Genomic DNA, 13,521 nt, shown 5'->3' on the forward strand with positions numbered 1-13,521 from the left:
TGTACTCAATCATTCTTGATTCCATTTCAAGATGTACAGTAGATTATTCATTAGGTAACTGGTATTTCCATAAAAAAAAGAACACACGGTCATGCAAACTATAAATTATTTTTGATTAGTAACATTCACTGTGATCACATCCTATCAGATGGGATAGATTCCATCAAAACTTCATTGGCATTCACTCATCCTATTACAATCCAACTGTACCCCTTTAATAGCTGCAGATGGGAATACACTTTCAAGGTGATGCTTCAGGGTGTCAAATAAATAATTCCCCTAAATGACTGAATTTTAGGATAAAATGTGCAATTTATTCAGATTTGACCATATTTCAAATGCATATTTTAAATTACATTAAATATATTTAGTGCCTCTAAAAAACTTCCGCTTCCCATAAATTGGAAGAAGTAAGGTTTCTCCATCATTGGTAAAAATACAGGGGGTTGAAATTTGAGCTTCCAAGCTTTGATTTCTTTTGGGAAATGTAATTCTTCATAAATGAATTAATTTTTCTGATAAGACATGTAAATAATTAGAATGGGAGGTAGAGGCTTCAGAAAAATTATTAACAAAAGTTAATTATAGAGTTTTCTCTCATTCGTACGGTTTAGAAATGAACTTAAAAATGAAATGTTATTAACTTAGAGAATGAAAACATCTCATGCATGACATAAAGCAATTTAGAAGTAAGAGGATGGCTGATGAAAACTGTGCATATAATCGAATTTTATGAAATCAGAGTTCATTTAGCGAGTGCTTCCTCAGTTACCCTTCCTCCGGAATGATTGTGCGAGGAGGCCCTGGCACGATATCATTTGCAGAGACGGCTTACTGGTGCGGACGAAAAAGAATTCGAATATCTGGGTGGTCAGAAGACTAATATCCCAAAATGCCCTCACTTCTCGATGATCCCCCGAAAGGTTCCCCGACTCCACAAACCATCACGCAATACTCGCAAATAATACTATTGTTTTTATCGCTTTCACTCATTATTGCACATTGTTATGGTACGTAGCAGCAAAAAACTGAGTTTTAATAATTTGACGGAATCAAAGGGTTTGATTTTAGATGACTCTTCTGCAGCGTTTCCAGACGTCTTGCTCCCAGATTAATCTGAAGGGTTGGGGCAGAAATAAAAAAACGAACCTCGAGCAGGAATCTCTCATAAATTTGAAACCCTTCTAAAGGCAATCTTACATATCTTATCTGAATATAACGTAAAATTTTGCTAAAATAAATTAAGAATTTTAATTTAGAATTTCTGAACAATTTTCTTGTTCTAGATAAAACCATAAACAACCCGAAGGTCGGTTTAGTAGGTGATGGTAGAGATCACCCAGTACTAAGCCCTATACGGCGTGTGAAATTCACACATCAGGGTAGGGGGGCCATTTCCGGTTATGGTTTCCCAGGAAGACTTAGTACCCGAAAAATCACTTTAGCTGGGTGGAGCTGCAGGTGCCCAGAGTGCCTTGCCCAGGAATCTAACTCGGGACCCTCCGGTCAGCAGTCCAACGCTCTACCCACTGGACTACCGCGACCCCACTGTTCTAGATAATGCTATAATTATTATTTGGCGCATTAGCAAGTATAGACCGCGGTTCAATACTATCCCTAAGATATCGTCATTTTTTTAAGTTTACTTCCTTCAAAATGGTAAAAAAATATTTGACATTTCAAAAATAATTTTTATTATTTTTTTTAAACAATCTTTGCATTTCCGCAAAATGTACAACCTTAATAGGATTTCGCAGTTTTGTTCGATTGCATGTTGTTTGATTTCGCCGTTTGCCAGTATCTGCTCACCCCAGGAATACGTAAAGAGTGTTCGAGAGACCTTCAATGGATATGCGATGATTTTCATTTTTTATGCTATATAATTAAACAAACTGACCATGCTTGCATTCATTCTGCAATTTACGAAAGAATAAGTAAAATACCTAATTCCTGCACCTTTTCCTAAGTTCTAATCCAAGAAAACAATTTCACTCAGTTTTTCCAATCTTTCCATGCATGCACCACATATCTTGCACATTGAGAATTAAAATGAACTTGGAAGATGTACTAGGCCTCGTTAAATTAAGCCATTATATTAACTGGAATCAGGACTGATATTCGATGGTTGTTTTGACTAAGAGACCGGCGTTTTGGTAAAGGAATTCGCTTGGCAGTGCAGCATTTAGTCTTAAGACAATATTTTGTATTTTAGAGGTAGCAGCGGGATGTCTTGTTGGTTCCAAAGCCAAGTGACACGACACACAGAAAAATTAAGGGACTGTGTGAGGAGACGGGAGTTAAAGACGATGTCCTAAGGTAAATCTCTTCGCGCGAGGAAAGGAGAGTGGGGAAGGACGCAAACGTGATCTTCACAGAGTTAGAATTACAACACAAGAACATCCACTTTCCCTTCTCTCATTCTACGATCCAACCCCTAAAAGAAGCGAGGAGACCTTTCCTTCTGACGTAAAACATAATACGTTTCGGCACACAATCGGGGATCACCTCGGCGCCCGCGGTGGCAAACTTTCACATTACCACAGTTCTCCGCGAACACTGATGCTAGAGCAGTATACGAAGGATCCGAAGGATCTCAGGTTTTCCCGGCGTATGGTATTCAAGAAGTCCTCTCGGGTTTCCCACCGGGTCAGGTTGCAGTACACCGACGTTTCGAAGGCTGACTCTGCCATCGTCTTCAGGGTTAAGTCACTTCATGGCAGAGTCAGCCTTCGAAACGTCGGTGTACTGCAACCTGACCCGGTGGGAAAGCTGAGAGAACTTCTTGAACACTCAGTATACGCTTGCAAAGAATATTCTCCGGAAATTTCCAACGATAATTGAAAACTTTGGAATTAATTGAAAAAAAAGAGCAAGGCTATTGAAGCGCAAAAGCAAATAAACAACCCAAAAAGGAAAATAAGAGGCAGACTTGGGTTTACAGGAAGCCGAAAATATTCGAAAAACCGAATCGGAGTGAATATCAGGTTGGAGGGCCAAGCATTCAAGTGTGTTGGCTCTATCGTAAAATTTGCCCTTATGTCTTCGCTTGAGCTTAAATTATTTTGGCTTCCAAAACCAGTCGCCGTTTTTCCTTTTAGCATAACCCCAAGAGATACTTTCTCTTTCCTGTGACCTGTGTTTTCCCTTATCCAAGCCGACCACTCATTGACCTTCCACCCAAAATTTTCACGTGCCCTTCTCCCCTCAGCCCAGGGCACCTGAAACATTATGAGTTCAACAATATCCGGAAAATTACTACAATAATAAGGCTAATTAACATATCTCGAATATAATTAGGAAAATGTCGATGTTTAACTTAAGATAAAAATCCACCGCAATGAGAAGAAAAAATATTTCAATTTTTGCGTAAGTACTTTAAATAATGAAGGTATTTCGTAAGCACAAGTAATTATATATATATATATATATATATATATATATATATATATATATATATATATATATATATATATATAATATATATCTCAGAATAATATTTTATCCTTAAATGAAAAATTTTTTTGTGACAATTCATTGCAGTACCTACAAATTTTCATGATGCAAATGAGGAACAAAGGGCAGTGAAGATCCCGGTTTACGAAAGGGTCCATTAACCTTCCAAGAAGGAATTTCTCAGGTTTATTTTTATATTTTATCATATCAATTTCGAAAAAAGCCAAAGGACACATCAAGGAAACTCGCGCGACTTCGGCCTATTTGTTTTATCATACACATACGTGTGCGCCCACCGTTTCCGTCAAAACATCTATTAATAAATATATCTTTATTCGTAAATACTAATTTATTTGGTAATATAGAGGGTGCGGTTTTTCTTGTGACTAAGCGAGTATTCCGCAGAGCATCCAACCATAAAAGCAGACCTCACGTCCACTTAGAAGAAATTCATCTCGGATGTCCTGCGTCATAACCGACTAAATGCCAGATGCCGCCTATGAAAACGGTTGCGATGTACAATGCCTACAAGGCACTACCAATGACAACTTTCAATCAATGTTATTGCGGTCTGATTTTAAACTTCCCGCAGCCGAAGGAGTCGAATACTCTTTTTTTTCTCCCAGCCTCACTGAAGGGGGCGTCGTTCAGAATGTCCAGCGATGCAAAATAAGAAAGTGAGTAATCTGAACACTTTCATTCAGTTTCACGGTCACACTTTCCTTATAAATCTTTTGATACAAGTTTGTGCAGTTTCAAGTCAAAAATTAGTGAACTGAAAGGAGTCAGTGATACAACTCTGCGAACACGTCGATATCTCTCGAAGGAATCCATAAAATTTCATCAATCAGGCACCAACATTAAGACCGCAGTTTTCTTTGTTTTAAGTGAAATTTCCATCAACTTCCAAACTACATCTTTCCATTTACAGTCGCGAAAAGGTTACCAGAGCCGCTTTAGTCTTATTTTTCGTTCATCTTGATTAGTTTTCTCTAGTCAAAAACCAAGGAAATAAAGATCAACTTCATTAATGTATTAGTGCCATGCATGCAGTGAATGCAAAAAGCTTTAGGAATCAGCAGAATAAGTAAAAGGGAGTTGGGAGAGAAAATCCAAATAATTGTTCTTTTAATATCAGCAAAAGAAACCGCACCAGTATACAATTTCTGGAATTGACCAAATTTTGAATGTTCTTTTGAGGGGGAGACATATGACGATGAATCGAACAAAAAGAAGGGGTCGCAGAGCGGCCAAAAACCGTGGAGGTCTATCCTGGACGGTCCCTTCCCGGGGGTTCCACACACCCCTCGTCTGTCTGGAGTGGGAATCAGGCGGGGGCGGGGATGGGAGGGTGCCTCTCACCTCGAGGTACACCTCGCTGGCGGGGTTGAATGTGGAGTTGACGGCGCGGAGGGCGATGTTGAGGTGCGGCAGTGTGTGGAAGAGGCGCGCGAGGAGAGGCGGCGAGTACTCCTCAGTCGCCGCCGCGCCGTCCGCCGCCGCGGATGCCATCGCCAATGGGTGGGTGGTGGTGCGGGGGTCACGGGGCCATGGGCTCCTCTTCCTTCGGCCGCCTCCAGCCGCCGCCGCCTGCTGGAGAAAAGACACGAGAGTGTGAGAGAGAGAGAGAGAGGCAGAGAGAACTTCTGTTCAGGCATACTACAAATTACAAAAATAGGCATCCATGCTGCCGCAATACAATACGTACGAATAAAGATTGTTTTGGAATTGTAACTAACTTCAAAAACTTTCATTTTTCAATAATAAATCCACTTTTTATGAAATCCTCGGGGGGATTACGGAGGTCGGCCATGTCTTCCTTAAAAAAAGAGAGGATTCTGGAAAAATTTCCGTAGAAAACTTCCAGTCTTCTCTTAATTCTCTAGAATTTCGGAAACCAGCTATGTGTATTTTTCCTTATAACACCGAACAAGGAAACATTTTTAAGAAAATCTTGGAAAATTCCTTGGAATTTTTTTTTTTGGGATTCCTTATCCGCTCTACGGGATAGTTGGTGCAGAATTTTTTTTCGCAGGGTGAACACCAGATGCGCGCGTGCCATAAAAATGGCGACCCCATCCAGAAGAAAGGGAGAGGCGTTCCAAAAAGGGGGCCGTTCTAAAGCCGAACCCGCGGACTGACTCGTGACAACGCCCCGGACCCTTCTCCTCTTCTACCCGAGAACAAGTGAGTCCCGAAAATAAAGGTGCCACTGGCCTGCCTACGTGAATTAGCCCATTAACTTCGTCCACATCCTAAAGATTACATATAAAATAATATACTGATTATAAATAACTTCATAGTAAGAAGAAATGGTTTTTACCCATCAATTAGAGAGATTAAGTGCAGGAGAGATAGATTTAAGATGTTATTTTTTCCACGAACGATAAGAGATCAGAATAACATAGTCCGACCGCGGTAGGGTCAAAATTAGTCTGGCGTGTATTCACCTCCTGCCACAAACCTTCGCAGTATCCTGCAGGATACTAAAATAACTATGGTAGACGACCATGTCTATTAATTTATTATGGTCGTGATATGACATGCTTAAGTGTGTAATTTGAATTCAAATCCACTCCCCGCATAATTCGTTTATTTCAAGAAATCCAATTTAAATAATTACAATATTAATTGTTACATTACATCTTATTACCTAATGACCAAATCCCATATGATGAAAAGTATGATTTGCCTTAAATTGTTCACCTTCTGCTTTCTGTAAAAACGTGCTTGTGACATATGAATACAGTTCTGGCTGACGGCGGAATATTTCATAATTTCAATTCTTCAAAATGCAATGTCTGCAGAAACAACTCTGGTTGATGCATATTATTGCATTCCAATGATGAGGAAAAATCAAGTTAATTCATTACAAGTTTTCTTAACATCCGGAATACATTTACCCGTTCAACAGAAAGTTACTTGGGTACTAACATAGAATGGCCGATAAAAGTTTATTTTAAGGGACTCCGTCAAATTTAAGGATGGATTTTGCAAAGAGTAACTACGGAAACCCATTTTTTTCATTTTTCCAGGCGATAAAATTTACCTAAGAGATGACATATTGAAATTTTCAGAATATAGTATCTTGATTAAGTGACGCTGAGCCAAGAACAACCTTAATTATTCATATAAATTGCACATAGGGTGATTTAGACAAATTTAGTGGAAATAGTAGTTATTAGGGGAGGCGACCGACAGCCGAGGTCATTTCCGCCAGAACGGATAGGTTGGTGATTTGTTAGGGGTGGGATGCTTCAGGGATTGGAGGGTGGAGAGAAACCCGGCGTCGGCATTAACATACTATAAACGAAAGACGCCAAGGGGTCACATAGTTTAGCATCCCATCCGACGGACAGCGTACTTGCTTAAAGTGCTCTCCACAGAGCACCCTAACTAGGGATCGAGATACCACTGAAAAATCGGGGCACCACGGGGTTGTTGGGAAGCCAGTATCTTAGCCACCGCTCATTCCCGATCACCCAAAAATTTAGATTTAGGCATTTAGTTCGTCAGGAGCCATAATATTACACCTTGGTTGGTGTATCAGACCGATTGATAGACCGTAGCTCGAGCGCAGAAACCAGTTTTACGTCTGGGTGACTCCATATTAAAAAATCTGAAGAATGAATAAAATAAGTTGGACAGAGATGACGGCTAAGGATGAAGTTTTTACATATAGGACGTAGGATTAAACGAATGAAGAGTTAGAAGTCGTTTTAAGAATGGAAGTGACCGTAATATTTTGGAACTTCATGCACCCACCTCTGCCCAAGATAATGCACATGCGTAATTTCTTTTTTTTTTAAGAAGACCTCAAGTACTTAAGGACTTCGCCTTACCTTCCTAATTTCCTCCCCTCCCTAAGACAGTTAGATGCTCAGCTCGGCGGCGTCTTTGGCATCCTGGGAACTCGAGATTTCCTATAGCCCAGTGGTCAAAGAGCTGGGCTCTAGCTGACCAGAGGGTCCGGGTTCAATTTCGGGTGATACTTCTGGGCACCCTCGGTTTCACCCAAACTGTGTGATGTTTAGAGTACCAAACCTTCCTGGGAATTCACAGTCGGCACAGGGTACGGCGGGAGTTCACTCTTGTCGGAATGGGAGAATGCGGAAGTGATGTAGTGACTTTTACGGGCAGGGCTGAAGAGGCGATTTCCTGATAAACCGCGGATTGTATTGCAATTTCTTTTTTAAAGTTCTAAAAAGAGGCCTTTTGCTCGAAGCCCGCTTGAAGTTTTCTGTACATTACCACCACTCGGCGAAGCACTAACATTTTCTTACCCACGTTCTGAAGGAAGTTCTTCGAGATATAAAACGCTATCGATTTCCCTCTTTGCTATTGTGAAGTTCATGCATCGTAACAACCGAGAATTTAAAAGAAAGGGATACCGCGGAATTTAACATTCGGATATCAAATGCGATTTCGGAGTACAGAACATTTGAATCGCTAGCTTTTTTTTATCTTTCCTTCGGTTCGATTTTTTAATCGATTGTGTCTGGGCACCGTTGCTGTCATTTGTTTTATAGTTTGACAATCTCGCTGTGTATTTGGTCGAGCTACGTGGATATTTATGAGCTGGTGAATCAACTGGTGAGTGTAGCTCAGCCAAATTTTGGGTAAAATTATGCCTGGACCCTGGCTGAATTACAAACTACGTTAAAGATAGGCATTTTTTCTGCAAACTGGAAATTCCAAAAAACGGTACTGATACAAAGTTTACTGAATCGTTGACGTATTTTTCAATATTGAAGTTGAAAGATCGTTAATGTCACCGTTTCAAAAGGTGACACTTTTTCGAATTGTATAAATTAGCCGGTCAGATCCATCCCTCATTAATACTATAAATGAGAACATAAAAAAAACTCACTTACTTGTTTTCCTAAATTATTGAGTAGTTCTGCAGGGACATAATATCTTCCCGCAACTTTTCCTACAAGCTCTTCAAATATGGCCGAGAGAGTGCGAAGGACGAGCCCGGCCCTGGACGGCCGTCGGCGTCAAGAACCGACGATAAGGTGTGCGTGAAGGGCTGACTTCAGACCGTCAGTTAAGTGTTCGCATGAGAGCAGATCGTACTGGCATTGATATGATGACAGTACACACTATTATCACTGAAAATTTGGCGATACGAAAGATCTGCTAAACTCGTCCCGAAGGTCTGGAAGGACGACCAAGAGCAGAGTCCACCGTCTGTTTGAGAAGACCTTCTGCAAAGGCATTGCGACGATTCCCCAACCCCCTTACAGTCCTGACTAAGCACTAGCAGACTATTTCCTATTCCCTAAAGTGAGTCGCAATATCTGAAATAAATCTATGTTTTTCGAAACTTTTCCCGATAATTTTGATATCACTTTGTATTGTTCCTCTGTGGGTCGCGTTAGTCCAGTGGGTAGAGCGTTGGACTACTGACCGGAGGGTCCCGAGTTCGATTCCTGGGCAAGGCACTCTGGGCACCTGCAGCTCCACTCAAGCTAAAGTGATTTTTCGGGTACCAGGTCTTCCTGGGAAACCATAACCGGCACAGGGATAGGAACTGGCCCCCCTACCCTGATGTGTGGATTTCACACGCCGTCGGGCTGGGTGAACTCTACCATCACTTACCAGTCTTCGAGTTGATTACTGTGTTTATGATTTATAGTTCCCCTATATACTCTTTGCATCTCTCCAAAAACTCTTCTACTCCGATTAATGATTTTCCACTCATCTCAATTAATGTAAGCAGAATTCCCTTTCGTACATTCCGAAAGTTCCTTCACCTTTCTGTAGAGCGTGCTCATTTCGCCCCCTCTCTGTAAATCCTCGTACTGCTCTTCTTTCCGCCATGCTTTCTTCACCCTTTCAGCTCCTCGCCGCAGCTTATTGTTTAGCTCCTCGTGCTTTCTTCTATTCAATTTTGTATTCACCATCTTCTCTTTCCTTCTTTCATTCTTTATCCTCATCATATCTCCTGAAATCAACGGCTACCTAATCATTTTTCTATTTCCCCTTCCTGTTTTTTCGTTCGGCCCTTCCATCCCCTGTTATATACATAAATTCCCATATTTCTTCTACTGTACGTAGTCGTCTCCTTATCCTTTCTCAGTATTTTATCAACTTCCTCAAGGTACTCGTACCATTTCGTCCAAGTTCAGGCTTCGAAATTCCATTTTCTTATACTCCTTCAATTCCGAAATTTTCTTTATGGTGGTGTTTGAATTTCACTTTAGAATTCATGAGCCAGTAGGGTTCATATAATCCCATTTGACGATTTTAAAAGTGCTTGGCGTAAAAATTTATTCCCCGATCTATATATTTGCATGCGCATTTTACAGGCCACCGAGCGATATTGTCAATGCAATTCTAGAACTAGACAAGCAAATCAACATTTTTTTCATCGCAGAACAACAAACGAGAGATAATAATCAGGGGAGATTTCAAAGGCCTAATCATTGACATATACTTGTAAAACAGGGGGTAAAGACAAAGATGCCAACGAGTCGCTAGTCTTTTACGTTTCATTCTTGACATTAACTTGTCCCTAGGTGTGATAATATTCTTGATTTGTTAGCAATGAACGTTCCCGGAAAAGTTTTTATTAGAGGATTTAGTGACCAAAGAGCAGTAAATGCTAACTTTTCCCTAAAAAGGATCCGAAATAAGAAACCCAAAGAAAAATTTACCCGTTTGAAAAAAGAGACTGTAATGACTTAAATTGTACTTGCAAATTTTAAGAAAGATAGTAAACACCGAAATACTGAGGATACATGGAATCACTTCCTTGAAATCACGGGCAGTTAACATTTCAGGTAAATTTATAAAAAAATAACACGAAACTTAGATGCCTCTTTTATTCTTTCTTTTCGTTAACGACATCAACTCCGTGGTTAATAGAAAAATGCGCTTGTTTGCCTGCAGTGGTCAACAGAGTAGTCCTGAGAATAAAGTAGCCATAGTGGATTGACGTTAACACTGTGCAACGTTGGTGCGACACTTGGAAAATAGAATTAAACTTCAAAAGGTGCGTGGCGATGAAGTTTTGGAATAGGAACAGTTCTCTCCCGAACGCCAACTCCATAAAAACACCAAAATAGTATAGAGTGCACATGAGATATAATTCTGAAGCGTTACCCATTACACAAGACGTCTCCTGGGTGAAACATATACGGAGACTATGTGAACAAGCTCCCAAAAAATTAGAATTTATTAGAGGAGTATTGGGGAAATGTGAAGAGAAGGCTTAAGAGGTAAGCCATCATTCGCTCGTTAGACCTCATTTAGAATATGCTATTCAGGTGAATAAAATAAACGAGATGATATTTGGATTCCAAACGTATCTCAATGAATAATACTAAGCTAAGGCCGAAATCTTTGCCTTGATACTTCATTCTTTAATTCTTTACTTTTATGCTTGTTTCTTTTTTCGCAGGACGCTTAAGTCCTGTGCTACACTAGGCTATAGACCGTGGAGGCCGTATAGGCCGTGGAGGCATGCGGATACCCAACGCTCGAACCAGCAGCGTCAATGAATGCAAAAAAATCGAGGGGGCTACAGAACTCGACCATATCCGCAGGATTTGAAAGGGAGATGTGAAGTTGTAATTCCGGAGGACACTTCAGGGTAACTTAAAAATATCCTATTGCATTGAAAATTGTATTTCACGATTATTTTTGAATAAATACTGAATTTGAATGACGACTCAACATTTATAAATTTTTACTACGATTACTTTTATTTAACTCCACCTATTAGATTCACAAAAACAATTAGAAGAAACATCAACATTTTAATTAATTACAACGCACTTGAGCTTTCATTTAGGCGAAAAGGGAAATTAAATATATGTACGTAGATACAACAGAAAATATTTTTTTCAAAATATGAGTTAGTACATTTAATAAAAAATAATATGCCTCTTATGTTAGTTCAATTAACAAACTTTTAGATTAATATGAGGTCACGATTAAAATTTTTCTGAGGCAATGACATTACTCAGCAGGTATACGACTTTTAAATTGAACATATTCATAAAAGAATTTGACAGGAACACTCTTGTGCCTATGTTCACACGAATAAAGGTATGAACACCGAATATGAGTGTTAAACATTACTCACTCGGATACTTCCGGTACAAAATTTCAAGTTTTCATTTGATTCAATATTTTAGGCTCTCCTTCAAGCATCCGAGTTTTCGGGTATTAAATGGAATATTTACACCTAGTGTATGTTTCATTTGAACGCGTCTGGAACCCGGAAATGAGTTCGTACATCGCGTTCGAATGGAAACTCCAAGAAATCGGATATTCATCCGAGTTATTCAGGTATCCGCCAGTTTTTCGACCGAATGATGAATGCATTGGAGTAATCATACGACAGCGTCCAAGCGCGGACTCGAGCATTCATCCAGATTCTCATGAAATCATACGAGGAACACAAGTATCCAGGTACTCAAGAATTCGTGCATTCAGCCGGGTACTCGATTATCAGTTAATGAATACCTACACTTGACACGCTTCTACCTTCTTCCGCGGAGGATAATTTAAAAATCTATACAACGTTGGTGTGACACGGGGCAATTATAAATACACTTAATAAAAATGCGAAGCTATGAATTTTTGGATTAAGAGCACCCGAACACCCACTGCATCAGGAATACTGAAATAAAAAGTGTAGTAGACTCGATTAAATACTGAGGCGATACCCTGACTCACGACCTCTCTCGAGGGAAATCTATACGTGGAATATGTGCATAAGTCAACGAAAAATTGCGATTTATTAGAAGAGTGTTGGGGAAACGTGATGAAAAGGTTAAAGAGCTTTCTCCCCCTAGTTAGACCCCATTTCGAATATACTGCTGGTATATGGGATCCTCCCAAGTTAGATTAATTGCTAAATAGGATCGCGCGCAGCGCAACGGAGCTAGATCTGTAAAACGCTGTTATGACGAACGGAGTGGTGTATCAAAATTATTAGAGGAACTAGGCTGGGAATCAGTGTAAGAGGTTGCCTCGGTAGCTTAACTGGCTTAAGCACTCGGCTGGGCTTCGAGGGATCCGGGTTCAATTCCCGGTCGAGGCGAATGATTTTTTGCCCTCTTAAATTGATGCATTGTAATGCACATTCAGCGAATGAACCTGTTAAAAGTAAATTTTGCGGCAGTTTATTGGAATTTGAGAATCGCGGAGCGAAGGCTAAATTACAAATCTCTTGCATGAAATGGAAGGATGCCTCTGTAGCAATGACGCTGAAAATGTATTATCAGCCCCATCTTCCTACAGTGAGCGTAATTATGTAAAAAAATTAGAGATTAAGTGTAGAACAGATAAATTTAAGTTTTTATTTTTCCACCAGCGAATCAGAATAACGTTGTCCGACTGCGCTAGGGGAGAAAAACTTTTTGGGTCAAAAGTAGTCTGAGGTGTAATCACCCCCTGCCACACACCATAGCGATGACTTGCAGGGTACTGAGCAATGTAACGAGTTTGTTCATCGGAACTGCTTACCTGATATTACCTGCCCTGCTTACCTGAGCCTGCGAGATGCACTCTCCTCAATGAACGTAATTCTAAAATGGACTCTACGAACCGATAGTAATCAAGCGCTTCGGGTGACGACTGGCTTCAGGTCTGTTCACACCTATCGGAGGCGAGGCGAAGGGTTATTTTTTCAACAGTGTACCGAAGAGCGAGGTCTGTACCATCCGGCGAACGAGCGCATATGTGCGGCGAAGGGCTTCTGCTCGGAGAAGGGGGTCGGGGGATACTCTTTCACACCACGCTCTTCGACGTGAAATTCTACAGGCTGGAACTCCTTATACTTGAATTCTTAGTCACCAGTGCACAAACGCACATGTCGCTGGTGGTCACTCGCTGCGCCAAATTGATCTTCGTTAGCGACAGAAGACGTTAGACGAGGTTACCTTTATTTCAGTCGTGGTGCAGAAGCATGGAATATAATTTCCGGGTGATAAAATATTACAGCAATACTGCAGGAAGGGAATATCGTCGGAGGAATAACATTGGACAACAATTGGAAGTGAAAATCGAGGAAGTGAAAATGTTAACATTCTGAAAGCTATCACTTGGAGT

General features: G+C 40.4%; 1 protein-coding gene across 1 annotated transcript in view; it reads right to left on the bottom strand.

Moving 5' to 3' along the window:
* tty (tweety) overlaps positions 1 to 4,986 on the bottom strand; it is a 60,427-nt gene extending 55,441 nt beyond the window's left edge. The window contains exon 1 of the mRNA XM_071588496.1: positions 4,816 to 4,986. Within this exon, the coding sequence (XP_071444597.1) occupies positions 4,816 to 4,965 (150 nt within the window). The 5' untranslated portion in view covers positions 4,966 to 4,986. The remainder of the gene's footprint in view (positions 1 to 4,815) is intronic.
* Positions 4,987 to 13,521: the final 8,535 nt, after the last annotated feature.

The sequence above is a fragment of the Hetaerina americana genome, unplaced genomic scaffold (assembly GCF_022747635.1).
Source record: "Hetaerina americana unplaced genomic scaffold, ioHetAmer1.1.p SCAF_3, whole genome shotgun sequence".
Lineage (NCBI taxonomy): Eukaryota > Metazoa > Arthropoda > Insecta > Odonata > Calopterygidae > Hetaerina > Hetaerina americana.